The sequence below is a fragment of the Malaclemys terrapin genome, chromosome 4, assembly GCF_027887155.1.
Source record: "Malaclemys terrapin pileata isolate rMalTer1 chromosome 4, rMalTer1.hap1, whole genome shotgun sequence".
Taxonomy (NCBI): domain Eukaryota; kingdom Metazoa; phylum Chordata; order Testudines; family Emydidae; genus Malaclemys; species Malaclemys terrapin.
In genome coordinates this window covers 72,343,505-72,358,491 of record NC_071508.1, presented here as the reverse complement: position 1 = coordinate 72,358,491, position 14,987 = coordinate 72,343,505, and the positions used below count along the sequence as shown (strand labels likewise).

Here is a 14,987-nt window from a genome sequence, read left to right as displayed (position 1 = left end):
ATTTAAGAAGTCAAATATAAAAAAAATAACGTGCATTAGGTTCTTTCTAGATAAAACGTCATTCAATATCACTTATTTGTAGAAAATAGTTTAGTTTTTCCTATTTCAACAGTTAGCCTGCATCTGATTTTCAATCCTTTACTTACATCTTGGCTCAGAGCCATGAAACTCCTCTGCAGTTCTTTAGCAAATTCCAGGTTATTCGTGACTTCCTGGTACTTAGACACTGCATCCTTGAAAAAAAATTAAAGTGACACTTACTACAAAGCAAGAGATATGCACTTCCAAGTGATAACTTTCTGCATAAAGCACTGTCGTGCTCTAAAAATAAGTTAAGCATCTTTAAACAGTAATGAGACTACTACTAATGAGAGGTTAGGGTTTGATATTTGAGGCTTCAAATATATTGAGTAGAAGAGACATGCAAATATTTGAAGCGTTAAGGACTTAGCTTTCTGGAATAAGGGGGCTGGCGTGCATATGCACATGCACGAGAGAGTTGTTTTAATATTTAGCGTGATCACTATTTTAGTCAACTAAAAATGGGTCAAGTCTCATGAAAACAAAAAGCAACTCCTAGAAAGTCATAAGCAAAACAAAACATTTTGAAAACTAACCCAGGTCAGACTAACCTACAATTAATGCAGTCTAGAAAAAGGGTGGAAAGCAGGATGGATAAAAATTGAGAATTTTAAAGAAAAAAAAGCAAAAACCGGATATTTAATACATATTTCTTTTTAATAAACAAACTTGTTTAAAATTAAACTTTAAATTACCAACTATGTTAAGGCCTACTTTTACTATAAGAAACCGTTACTTACTGTAACTGTGGTGCTTTAAGATGTGATGCAGATGTGTATTCCACTAAGGCCTGGTCTACACTATGAGTTTAGGTTAAATTTAGCAGCGTTAATTTGAATTAAGCCTGGACACGTTCACACAAAGACCTTTTTTTCGACTTAAAGGGCCCTTTAAACCAGTTTCTTTACTCCACCTCCGACGAGGGGAGTAGCGCTAAAATCGGCCTTTGTAGGTCAGAATTGGGGTAGTGTAGACGGAATTTGACATTATTGGCCTCCGGGAGCTATCCCACAGTGCTTCATTGTGACCGCTCTAGACAGCGCTCTCAACTCAGATGCACTGACCAGGTAGACAGGAAAAGCCCCACGAACTTTTGAATTTAATTTCCTGTTTGCCCAGCGAGGAGAGCACAGGTGACCACGCAGAACTCATCAGCACAGGTAACAGTGATGGAGTCCCAGGATCGCAAAAGAGCTCCAGCATGGACCGAACGGGAGGTACGGGATCTGCTCGCCGTATGGGGAGACGAATCAGTGCTAGCTGAACTCCGTAGCAGTAAACGAAATGGCAAAATATTAGAAAAGGTCTCAAAGGCCATGAAGGACACAGGCCATAACAGGGACGCACAGCAGTGTCGCATGAAAATTAAGGACCTACGGCAAGCCTACCACAAAGCCAGAGAGGCAAACGGAAGGTCCGGGGCAGAGCCGCAAACATGCTGCTTCTACACGGAGCTGCATGCCATGCTAGGGGGTGCAGCCACCACTACCCCAACCGTGTGCTTTGACTCCATCAATGGAGAATAGAGCAACAGGGAAGCGGGTTCGGGGTACGAGGAAGATGATGATGAAGACAAAGAAGATAGCACACAGCAAGGAAGCAGAGAAACCGGTTTCCCCAACAGTCAGGATATGTTTATCACCCTGCACCTGGAACCAGTAACCCCCGAACTCACCCAAGGCGTGCTCCTAGACCCTGAGGGCACACAAGGGACCTCTGGTGAGTGTAAATATTATACACGGTTTAAAAGCAAGCGTGTTTAATGATTAAGGATTAATTTGCCCTGGCAATCGCGGCCAGTACAGCTACTGGAAAAGTCTGTTAACGTATATGGGGATGGAGCGGAAATCCTCCAGGGACATCTCCAGAAAGCTCTCCTTCATGTACTCCCAAAGCCTTTGCAAAAAGTTTCTGGGGAGGGCTGCCTTATCCCGTCCGCCATGGTAGGACACTTTACCACGCCAGGCCAGTAGCACGTAGTCTGGAATCATTGCATAACAGAGCATGGCAGCGTATGGTCCTGGTGTTTGCTGGCATGCAGATAACATCCATTCCTTATCTCTCTTTGTTATCCTCAGGAGAGTGATATCATTCACGGTCACCTGGTTGAAATGGGATGATTTTATTAAAGGGACATTCAGAGGTGCCCGTTCCTGCTCGGCTCAACAGAAATGTTCCCCGCTGTTAGCCACACGGTGGGGGGGAGGGGTGAAGTGATCATCCCAGAGAATTAGGTAGGGGGTGGGGGGGAGGGGTAGTTGGGTTTGTGCTGCATGTTAACCCGGAAACTGCAGCTCCTTTTACATTGCAAAACCCATATTAAATGGCCAACCCAAAGGGTGCTTGGTATGGGAAATGAGGGCGCTACTGTTTGAAACCATTCCCACATGTTAAGAAGGTTAAGAAAGCCAAAAGACTGTGGCTTACCATGGCTGCCTGCAAGCCGAAATCTGTTGCCTGGCACTGCGTAAGTGATCTCTCACACCAAACTGGCAGGCCCTCAATATAAGAGGAAAAATGCGACCTTGTAACGAAAGCACAAGTGCTGTGTAATGCGAACAGCAAAATTTAACATGAAAGAGTGTACCCATTGTTCTCTAAAATGCGTCTTTTTTAACCACCTCTCCCTTCTCCTCCACCAACTGCAAACGTTTCTCCTTTACAGAGGCTAGTGAAGATTAGAAGGAGAAAACGGCGGACTCAGGATGATATGTTCTCAGAGCTCCAGATGTCCTCCCACGCTGACAGAGCACAGCAGAATGCGTGGAGGCAGTCAATGTCAGACTACAGAAAAGCACAATATGAATGAGAGGAGAGGTGGCAGGCTGAATCGCGGGATGAACAGAGCAAGTGGCGGGCTGAAGATCATAGGTGACGTCAGCTTGCAGACAGAAGGCAAGAGTTCATGCTCCGGCTGCTGGAGCATCAAACTGATATGCTCCAGCGTATGGTTGAGCTGCAGGAAAGGAAGCAGGAGCAGAGACCGTCAGTACAGCCCCTGTGTAACCAACAGCCCTCCTCCCCAAGTTCCATAGCCTCCTCACCCAGACGCCCAAGAACGCGGTGCGGGGGCCTCCGGCCATCCAGTCACTCCACCCCAGATGATTGCCCGAGCATCGGAAGGCTGGCCTTCAATAAGTGTTAAAGTTTTAAAGTTTTAAATTGCGTGTGTCCTTTTCCTTCCCTCCTCCCCCACCCTTCCCAGGCTACCTTAGCAATTATCCCCCTAGTTGTGTGATGAATTAATAAAGAATACATGAATGTGAAGTAACAATGACTTTATTGCTTCTGCAAGCGGTGCTCGAAGGGGGGAGGGGAGGGTGGGGTGGTTCGTTTACAGGGAAGTAGAGTGAACGGGGGGGGGGGGGGGGGGGCGCCGAGGGTTCATCAATGAGAAACAAACAGAAGTTTCACACCATAGCCTGGCCAGTCACAAAACTCGTTTACAAAGCTTCTCTGATGCGCACCGCGCCCTGCTGTGCTCTTCTAACCGTCCTGGTGTCTGGCTGCACGTAATCAGCGGCCAGGCGATTTGCCTCAACCTCCCACCCCACCATAAATATCTCCCCCTTACTCTCACAGATATTGTGGAACGCACAGCAAGCAGCAATAACAATGGGGATATTCTTTTCGCGGCGGTCTGAGCGAGTCAGCAAGCTGTGCCAGCGCGCTTTTAAACGTCCAAATGCACATTCCACCACCATTCGGCACTTGCTCAGCCTGTAGTTGAACAGGTCCTGACTACTGTCCAGGCTGCCTGTGTACGGCTTCATGAGCCATGGCATTAAGGGGTAGGCTGGGTCCCCAAGGATCACTATAGGCATTTCAACATCCCCAACGGTTATTTTCTGGTCCAGGAAGAAAGTCCCTTCCTCCAGCTTTTGAAACAGACCAGAGTGCCTGAAGACGTGAGCATCATGTACCTTTCCCGGCCATCCCATGTTGATGTTGGTGAAACGTCCCTTGTGATCCACCAGGGCTTGCAGCAGCATTGAAAAGTACCCCTTGCGGTTTATGTACTCGGTGGCTTGGTGCTCCGGTGCCAAGATAGGGATATGGGTTCCGTCTATCGCCCCACCACAGTTTGGGAATCCCATTGCAGCAAAGCCATCCACTATGACCTGCACGTTTCCCAGAGTCACTACCCTTGATATAACCAGGTCTTTGATTGCCCTGGCAACTTGGATCACAGCAGCCCCACAGTAGATTTGCCCACTCCAAATTGATTCCCGACTGACCGGTAGCTGTCTGGCATTGCAAGGTTCCAGAGGGGTATCGCCACTCGCTTCTCAACTGTGAGGGCTGCTCTCATCCTGGTATTCTGGCACTTCAGGGCAGGGGAAAGCAAGTCACAAAGTTCCATGAAAATGCCCTTACGCATGCAAAAGTTTTGCAGCCACTGGGAATCGTCCCACACCTGCAACACTATGCGGTCCCACCAGTCTGTGCTTGTTTCCCGGGCCCAGAATCGGCATTCCACGGCATGAACCTGCCCCAGTAACACCAGGATTTGCACATTGCTGGGGCCTGTCCCTTGTGAGAGGTCTATGTCCATGTCAATTTCCTTATCACTCTCGTCGCTGTGCTGCAATTGCCTCATCAGCTGGTCCTGGTTTTGCTTTGGCATGTCCTGGCTCTGCGCGTGGTGTTCATAGTGCTCATGATTGCCGTGGTGATCTGAGCGGGCTCCATGATCCCAGTGCTATGGCGTCTGGTCTGAAAAAAGGCGCAAAACTATTGTCTGACGGAGGGAGGGGCAAGTGACGACATGGCGTACAGGTACAGGGAATTAAAATCAACAAAGGTGGCTGTGCATCAGGGAGAAACACAAACAACTAATCACACAGAATGGCCCGCCCAAACGTTCAACTCAAAACCCTGGGTTTAGCAGGCCGTTGATTTCACGGAGGGAGGGGGAAGCAAATGAATACAGAACAAATCTATTTTTTAGATCTTAAGCTGGCAGCCGACGGTGCAGCATGACTGATAGCCCGCAGCATCTTCTGAGTGCTTGGCAGAAAATAGTGTACTACGACTGATAGCCGCCATAATCATTGGGAAGGCAACAAAATATGATTGGGGGACATATGGAATTTCAGCCATCATCTGATCGAAACAGTCGTAATACACCATCTACTGCCAAAAGGCAAGGGGCTGCTGCTGTGTAGCAATGCAACCCCACGTCTGCCAGCACCCAGATAGCCGATGACGGCTACCAGTCATACTGCACCGTCTACTGCCAAAAGGCAATTAGCTGCTGCTGTGTAGCAATGCAGTACCACGTCTGCCGGCATCCAGATGACATATGGTGACGCTGAGCTGAGCGGGCTCCATGCTTGCCGTGGTATGTTGTCTGCACAGGTAATCCAGGTAAAAAGGCACGAATCGATTGTCTGCCGTTGCTCTGACGGAGGGGGAGGGGCCTGACGACATGTACCCAGGACCCCCCGCGACACTGTTTTTCCATCATTAGGCATTGGGATCTCAACCCAGAATTCCAATGGGTGGCGGAGACCGCGGGAACTGTGGGATAGCTACCCACAGTGCAACGCTCCGGAGGTCGACGCTAGCCTCGGTACTGTGGACGCGGTCTGCCGACCTAATGCACTTAGAGCATTTTATGTGGGGACACACACAATTGGCTGTATACAACCGATTTCTATAAAACCGGCTTCTATAAATTCGACCTAATTTCGTAGTGTAGACATACCCTTAGGTGGGCGCATGCCTAAGTGGAATACATGCTTACATCTACATGAAGACGACTCTGGGTTCAGCTTAGTTAGTAGGTGCAGAGAGAATATTTTCTTCATTTGGACTAATTCATTCAAAATTGAGAAACTGGGGAGCTGAAAAAGCAGGAAAGTTTGTTTTCCTCTTCTAAATTATGAATAAAGAATGAGTGCGAGAGGATGAGATCTACGAATTCTAAAAACTAGAAGGACATGGGGCCAGATTTTCAAAAGTTATTTAAGTACATAAGATGCAGACATGTGACTAGTGGGATTTAGATGTCCAATCTGCTTTGCAGGGTGGATTAAAACAAAAAATTTAAGCCTTTTTTTTTTTTTAAATTGACTATTTAAATAATACATTTTTCTTTTTAAAAGTAAACCTATTTAAAATGAAATCTGAATTAAGATATGTTAAGGCCTGAACTTCTTGTAATCTCTTAAAACACTTAAATAAAAAAAATAAATATGCTGAATCCAAAAGCCTCTATCAAAAACATTAAAGGCTGCTTGTCTATTTAATCAAAGAACCAGCAGAAAATCTTTTGAGATCAAGCTTTATAAATATGGCACAATAAGTGAGCCTAAGTAACTTGGAAGACTGTCACTTTCATGAAACATAGGCGAGCAGGAACTTTTAACATAGGCATATTTGAAAATTTTCCCAGGCTGACCTGAAAATCAGTTTAATTCACCGACTACAGTCAATCCCTCTGTTTTATAAATCATTTAGTTGTAAAAAATGTTCAATGTTTTAATAAAGACAAGTTTTGTATCCAAAACATTTAAAGTTGTCTTGCTTAATAAATATACATTTTATGCACCATTTTGTGTTTAATTAATTTTCAGTTACCGTCTTAATGCAGCTTGACATGAATCATGAGCAAAGTTATCTTGTAAATAAGCAATGTATCATTCACCATTTTTTAACATACTATACACCCCCCACACACACACACTTAATAGGAATCTGAAAATATTAAACTAATCGTTTAAATGTGTACCTTTCTAGGTAGCAAAAAGATGCATCAAATCTAGTGTAAAGGTTCTATTATCACCTTTCGTTTGAAAATAACTGAAGTACAAATGGAAAAGGGAATTAAAATTGATGTTAAATCAAGGCACTTGGTGATTTAAAAATCGATCGACCCTGCTGCACAGGTACTTTTGAAACCACACACACACTCCGACTCCTCCCCCCTGGTGACCTATCTGCATCTTTAGGCATTTTGATCATGATGGTGGCAATATGTTCATTCACTAATAGTTAGTGCTTCCTTAGCTGAAAAATCAGTTAATTCTAAATACAAAACATGTTTTATAAACTTAAATATCCAGTGCATTTAAGGTAGTTTTATTTAACTAATAACAATAAATTTAAAATGCTGTTTGTGTATTTTTAATTTAATTTCAATTTCCATCCAACTGCAACTTGACAAATCCCGAATAAAAATTTATCTGGCAAATAAGTGTGTCATTCACCATTTCTGAATAAATGATGAGCTGTATAATTGATTAAGTAATTGTGGGCAGACATAATAGATCCTCTAGGTTAGCAGAAAGTACCAAATGCAGTGCAAATGGTATATTTAATGGCAAATCAACATGTTTTAATGTTTACACCAATCAGTGAGAAAAAACAGTTACTCACCTTTGTAACTGTTGTTCTTAGAGATGTGTTGCTCATATCCATTCCAATCAGGTGTGCGCGCGCCGCGTGCATGATCGTCGGAGAAATTTTCTACCCTAGCAACACCGGTGGGTCGGCTGTGGAGCCCCCTGGAGTGGCGCCTTCATGGCGCTGGATATATACACCCCAGCCTACCCAGAGCCCTCTCAGTTCCTTCTTGCCAGCTACTCCGACAATGGGGACGGGGGGTGGGTTTGGAATGGATATGAGCAACACATCTCAAAGAACAACAGTTACAAAGGTGAGTAACTGTTTTTTCTTCGAGTGCTTGCTCATATCGATTCCAATTAGGTGACTCCGACCCCACCGCCTAGGTAAGGCTTGGTAGTGAGACATCGCTGTGTACAAAACTGCTGATCCGAATGCAGCATTGTCTCTGGACTGCTGTACCAGCGCATAGTGAGCGGCGAAGGTGTGGACCGATGACCAAACCACAGCTCTACAAATGTCCTGGATCGGGACTCAAGCCAGGAAGGCAGTCGAGGAGGCTTGAGCCCTCGTGGAGTGGGCGGTGAGGCGCAGCGTCGGGGCACCGGCCAGGTCGTAGCAAGCACGAATGCAGGACGTGATCCAAGAGGAGAGACGTTGTGAGGAGACCGGTAAGCCTTTCATCCGGTCGGCCACTGCAACAAAGAGTTGTGTCGTCTTCCTAAACGGCTTTGTACGCTCAATACAGAAAGCCAGGGCCCTGCGTACGTCCAAGGAATGCATACGCTGGTCTTGACGGGTGGCATGCGGCTTAGGATGGAAGACCGGGAGAAATATATCCTGGTTCACATGAAAAGGTGAAACTGCCTTGGGAAGAAAGGCAGGGTGGGGGCGAAGCTGCACCTTGTCTTTATGGAAAACTGTGTATGGAGGCTCAGACGTAAACGCCCTGATTTCAGAAACACACCTTGCTGAAGTGATGGAAAATAGCCTTCCTGGTAGCCAAGATAGGTAAAGGAGTGAGCAGGTAGCCAATGGCTCGAACGGGGGCCCTGTGAGCTTGGAAAGAACCAGGTTAAGATCCCACACCGGAACGGGTTGGCATTGCTGTGGGTATGACCGGTCTAAGCCCTTGAGGTATCTAACGACCACCGAGTTAGAGAAGACCGAGGAAGCGAGTTCTCCTGGGTGGAACGCCAATATAGTGGCCAGGTGAACCCTGATTGAAGATATCGCCAAGCCCTGCTGTTTCAGGGATAGGAAATATTGGCGTATAAAGGGAATTGACGCCTGCAAGGAGGGCGTAGCCCGCTGCGCGCACCAATAGGAGAACCATTTCCACTTGGCTAAGTAAGTGGTCCGTGTAGAGGGCTTTCTACTTCCCAGCAGAATCTGTTGCACGGGATGTGAGCATTGTAGCTCTATCCGATTTAGCCATGGAGCATCCACGTCGGGGTGACAGTCGGCCGTGGTCCTGAGATCAGGTCTGGGCACAAGGGAAGCGTGATCAGAGTTTGAAACGATAGCTCCAGAAGCATGGTGTACCAGTGCAGTCTTGGCCAAGCTGGAGTGACTAGAATGAGACGTGCCTCGTCTCTGTGTAGCTTGAGCAGTACCCTGTGGACCAGTGGGAATGGAGGAAAAGCATAGAACAGCTGGTCTGTCCATGTCAGAAGGAAAGTGTCCAAAAGGGAGCCCGGAGATCGCCCTTGTAGGTAGCAGAACATGTGGCACTTCCTGTTAGCTCGAGATGCGAACAGGTCGACCTGGGGAAATCCCCACCTCTGGAAGATGGAATAGATGATGTCTGGGCGAATCGACCACTCGTGCTTCTGAAGGAGCTGCTGAGACGGTCCACTAGAGTGTTCTGGACTCCAGGGAGGAACGATGCCATGAGATGTATCGAGTGGGCAATGCAGAACTCCCACAAGCGAATGCCTCTTGGCATAGGAGAATTGACCGAGCTCCTCGCTTGTTGATGTAGAAGATGGCCGTGGTGTTGTCTGTGAGGACTGACACGCAACGGCCGTGCAGGAGACCGAGAAACGCCTGACAGGCTAGACGCACGGCCATCAGCTCTCGAACACTGATATACAGGGCTAGTTGGGATGCGGTCCACTGGCCCTGGGTGTGGTGCTCTCCGAGGTGAGCACCCCAACCGAGAGATGAAGCGTCCGTGACCAGGTGCAGGGAGGGTTGTGGGGCATGAAACGGCATTCCTGCGCCAACCGCCTTGTGATCCAGCCACCAGGTGAGAGAGGTCAGGACCGGAGTTCGGTACCGTGACCAGCAAGTTCAGGTTGTCCTGATAAGGACAGTACACCGACGATACCCAGGCCTGAAGTGGACGAAGCCGAAGTCTGGCATGCCTGGTTACGTAAGTTCAAGAGGCCATGTGCCCCAACAAGCCGAGGCACATCCTTATTGTGGTAATTGGGAAGACCTGGAGCCCTCGATGATGTCTGTGATGGCATGAAACCGACTGTCTGGTAGAAGAGCTCGGGTGAGTCTGGAGTCTAAGACTGCCCCGATAAACTCTATTCTCTGGGTTGGCTCCAGAGTGGACTTTTTTTTGTTGAGCAGAATGCCTAACTCGTGGAATGTTTGCAGTATTATCTGGACGGGAGCTTGAACTTGCTCCCTGGTGCGGCCGCACACCAGCCAGTCGTCTAGATACGGGAACACCTGTATCCTTTGTCGACGAAGGTATGCTGCCACGACAGCCATACATTTGGTGAACACTCTTGGAGCGGCGGACAAGCCGAAGGGAAGGACGGCCAATTGGTAGTGCACCTTATTTACTATAAATCGAAGGAAGCGCCTGTGTGGGGGATAAATTGCTATATGAAAATATGAGTCCTTCATGTTGAGGGTGGCGAACCAGTCTCCAGGATCCAGGGAAGGGATGATGGTCCCCAAGGAGACCATGCGGAACTTCAACTTTACTATGAATTTGTTGAGTCCGCATAAGTCTAAAATGGGACGTAGACCCCCTTTTGCTTTGGGGAATCAGGAAGTAGCGAGTGTAGAACCCCCTGCCCCTTAACTCTGGGGGAACCTCCTCTAAGGCCCTCATGGAGAGGAGGCCAAAAACCTCCTGTGTAAGGAGATGTTCGTGAGAAGGGTCCCTGAAGAGGGACGGGGAATGGGGGAACGAAGAAAACTGGAGAGCGTATCCCCTCTCCAATGTGCGAAGTACCCAGCGGTCCGAGGTTATAAGGGACCAAGCACGGTGGAAACGGGAGAGGCGATCCCGAAAGGAGGGAGATGGATCCTGGGTAGTGGCTGGGGCGCCGTCCTCGAGCGCACCTTCAAAAGTTTTGTTTAGGACCTGAAAGTGGCCTAGGCAGGCCCTGGTTCTGACCGGGTTGAGGGCCGGTAGACCTTCGTCTACCACCTCGTCCCCGCCTTCTGGCAAAGTCTTGTCTCGGACGAGGCGGGGGAGGGTAGAACCTTTGCGGCTGTGGCCTAAAGGGTCTGCGCTGTGGCCCTGGGACATGCATCCCCAGGGAGCGCATGATGGTTCTCGAATCCTTGAGGCTCTGCAATTGAGAGCCCGTCTTGTCTGAGAATAAACCTTGGCCCTCGAACAGTAGATCCTGCAGGGTCTGCTGCAGTTCTGGCGGTAAGCCCAAAACCTGGAGCCAGGAGACGCGTTGCATAGCTATGCCAGATGCTAGTGTCCTGGCAGCCGAGTTCGCTATGTCCAGGGAGGCTTCTAAGGAGGTCCTAGCCACCTTCTTACCTTCCTCCACTAAGGCCCCGAACGCCTCCCTTGAGTCCTGGGGAACCAACTCTTTGAATTTACCCATGGAGTTCCATGAGTTGTAACTGTAGCGGCTCAAGAGCGCCTGTTGGTTCGCGGCTCTGAGCTGCAGACCTCCCGCCGAGTACACCTTACACCCGAACAAATTGAAGCATTTAGCCTCCTTCGATTTGGGCGCTGCCGCCTGCTTGCCATGATGCTCTCTTGCGTTCACCGAGGGCACAACTAGTGAACACAGTGGAGGGTGTGTATATAAGTATTCATGGTCCTTGGAGGGGACGAAGTACTTTCTCTCTAACCCTCTGGCAGTGGGTGGAATGGAGGCAGGGGTTTGCCATATGGTAGTGGCATTAGCCTGAATCGTACGAATCAGTGGTAATGCCACCCGGGATGGGGCATCAGCTGATAGGATGCTCACCACCGGGTCCTGCACCTCTACTATCTCCTCCGCCTGCAGGTCCATGTTATGTGCCACCCTACATAATAGGTCTTGGTGGGCACGAAGATCTATTGGGGGAGGGCCTGAGGCTGTTGTGCCCGCCACCGCCTCATCCGGGGAAGATGAAGAGGATGCCTCCGGGGGCAAGGGGTCCAAATGAGGGTCCGGTTTTAAGGGTCCCTGAAGCGGACGATCTCCTGCCCCGGGGTCTAGGGCCTGAGGTGGTGTAGGCACGGGAGCCTCCATGCCCCCTGGGGGAGGACAGGAGATGGTGGCCTCCGGGACTCTGGGCTCGAATTGTGCCGAGCGAGAGGCCGATGGTGGAGCCCCTTGCGCCTGGTGATACGCCCACGGGGTCCAGAAAGACCAACGCGTAGGGTCCTGCGCGGGGTCCTCTGCCCCCTCCTGCCAGTGACTCAAGTCAGCGGCAGCCTGACCCTGGGGAGGGTATGCTGATCGTGAAGCCCCGTCGGATAAGCGAGACGCTGATCTCAAGGGCCAGGGCAGTGCCAAACGCGGCTGCATCGGCTTGGTCCGGTACCGATCAATGCCAGTCCATAGGCGAGCGGTCCCTGCGCGGTGCCGGTGAGCGGTACCGTGATCGAGATTGGTGCCACTGGCCATGTCAGTGCCGAGATCCGGATCTGGACCGAGATGAAGACGACTGCCTGTAGACATGGTGCCGGGAGCAGCCCCTCGAACTGGAGCGGCGCTCGTACCGGTGCCGAGAACTACGTCTAGATTCCGACCGGTACCGGTGGTCTTGACGGTGCCGAGACGTCCATCGGTGCCGTGAAGAAGACCTAGGCCGCGAGTACGACTGGTGCCGGGATGAAAGTCGGCGCCGGGACTGCGAGCAGCATCAGGACCTGCTCCGAGACCTGGAGCGGTGCTGCAAGTCCACGCTCGGAGACGGCGGGCGTACCAGGGCAGGCTTGCCCCTGGATTGCACGGTCTGAAGAGCGGGCGGTGCCACAGGTTGAGACGGCGCCGGCTCCGTGAGAGCAATGAGGTCTTTTGCCGTCGCAAAGGTCTCTGGAGTTGGCATAGGCTTAGGAAGACATGGCTCCACCACGGACCGAGGCAATGAGCCAGTCCGCACCAGACTCAACGGCCCTACCCCCGGTGCCGGAGTCAACGGTGTAGAAGATATTTGCATCTTCTGGCGCTCTAGAGGCGGACGCGGCTCTACCACCAGTACTGGGGGAGCCGGTGCCTGTAGGACAACGGCCTCCTGTGTCTTGCGGGGTCTCATGTCCCGGAGACAGGGAACGGCGCCGAGGCGCTTGTGGCGGACGCAACGCTGAGGGAAGACAGTGCCGTGAGGCCTTATCCGCGTCTGCTTGCGGTGTAGTACCGGTAGGTGCCGCCAGGGCACTGCGCACCAAGGCGCTCGGTGCTGGAACTTGGTGCGCCGAGGGAGGATCTGGGCTAAGTGCCGCCTCCATGAGGAGCTGCTTGAGTCTAAAGTCCCGCTCCTTTTTAGTCCTGGGTCTGAAAGCCTTACAGATTTTGCACTTATCTGTCTGGTGGGACTCTCCTAAACACTTCAGACACGAGTTGTGCGGATCTCCCGTTGGCACAGGCTTAGCACAGGACACGCACGGCTTAAAGCCAGGAGCCTTGGGCATGAGCCCGGCTATGCGCCGGGGGAAAAGGGGGGAGAAATATCCCCCTTAACCCCGCTAACTATTTACAACTATTTAAAATAATGAACTATTAACAACAATCTAAGAATATACTACAACTATAACTACAACTATCTATAAGAATTACAGGATAAGCTAGGGAAAGTGGAGAACAGCTATGCCGCAGCTCCATAGATCCAATGACTGTCAGGGGTGGTAAGAAGGAACTGAGGGGGGCGCTGGGTCGGCTGGGGTATATATCCAGCGCCATGAAGGCGCCACTCCAGGGGGCTCCACAGCCAACCCACCGGGTAGAAAATTTGCTAGGGTAGAAAATTTCTCCGACGATCGTGCACGCAGCGCGCGCACACCTAATTGGAATCGATATGAGCAAGCACTTGAAGAATGAATTTTTTCTTAAGAAAATAACTAAGTACAAATGCAAAACAAGATTAAAACAGATGTTTTAAACCAAGGTTTCCTGCTTGCTGATTTAAAGCATGATTAAAATAATTATTATTTAAAGCAATACATCCTGGTAGGCAATTTCCTTCCCAAGCGATTTTAAACATTTGCTCACATCAGTCATTGTCTTTTGTCAAGTAGCCAGTGTGGTCCAAAAGATGGTTAGCCTGTGGGCCCAAGGGATCAAGTGGTCCAGTCAACTAGCTAGCCCATTTTTTTAAACTGCTCTACTTAACAGTCTCATGAACAGGATTTTTGACAAAGCAACAAGATATGTAGGCTTTATCTACACTGTGCACCTTTTAGTGACACAGCTGTGCCGCTAAACCCAGTGTAGCTGCTGTTTGTCAGCAGGAAAGCGCTCCTGCCGAAGTGCTGTTCAAACCAGTGCTTTTCGTCAGTAAAATTTGTGTTGTGACAGGGGAAGGGGGCGGGGGAGAGGGGAGTTAAACCCCCCTGAACGACAAAAGTTTTGCTGATAAATTTCCAGTGTAGACAAAACCTTAGATGATAATCCTGTTTAGTAGATTGTTCAGCTAGGTCAGCAGCTCTGGTTCAGATCTAGGTCTTCATCAAAGCAGCAGCAGCTGTTATGCTGAAGACCTAATCTTTAACAAAGGTGCCTTCTTTTGTAAAAGATCTTCTGATGTAACAAATCCTCCTCAAATTGCTAACTCCATGTATCAGGTTAGCCCTCAATTCCGGATAAAGAACATTAATGAGGCATATGAGAAAGGTGGTGTACTACTCCTCTCTTAAATCATACCAGGCAGCTTTCACATATTATGAAGAATGAGAACATCAAATGTAAATCATATTTTCCCTCAGCTAGCTATAGCACGTAAGGATTCAGTTATGGTCAATGTTAATTTATTTCACCTTGTTAATTAACCAATTTATATTAGCCGAGAGAGACCTAAATTATCACCTATGCACAAGTTGTTCAGTTTGTGTTTTTTTTAAGACAGAAGGGTCCAAAAAATTATGGGTATCAAAATGTGAATTTGGGAGCCAAATTTTAACTGATAGATTTTCTTGAAACTCCCCCAAAAATTCAAGTTTGATTTTGAGATTATGTGCTGAACTTTCAGTCATTACACGGTTTTCCTATAAAAGAGGCTTAACTCCTGCTTTAGGTCTGAAACAGAACATAACCTTAATTATGGCACCACCACGGATCAATTTCAATAGTACTGTTAAATATTTAAGTCAGTTTTCACCACAGTACACTAACAATTGTGAACCTAAATAAACAAAA

The 14,987-nt window shown here is 48.8% G+C and overlaps 1 protein-coding gene across 3 annotated transcripts in view; it reads right to left on the bottom strand.

Moving 5' to 3' along the window:
- CAPRIN1 (cell cycle associated protein 1) overlaps positions 1-14,987 on the bottom strand; it is a 105,726-nt gene that overhangs the window by 61,230 nt on the left and 29,509 nt on the right. For all 3 annotated transcript variants that reach the window (XM_054025162.1, XM_054025159.1, XM_054025161.1), the window contains exon 4: positions 147-233. In XM_054025162.1, coding sequence (XP_053881137.1) covers positions 147-233 — 87 coding nt within the window. The remainder of the gene's footprint in view (positions 1-146; positions 234-14,987) is intronic.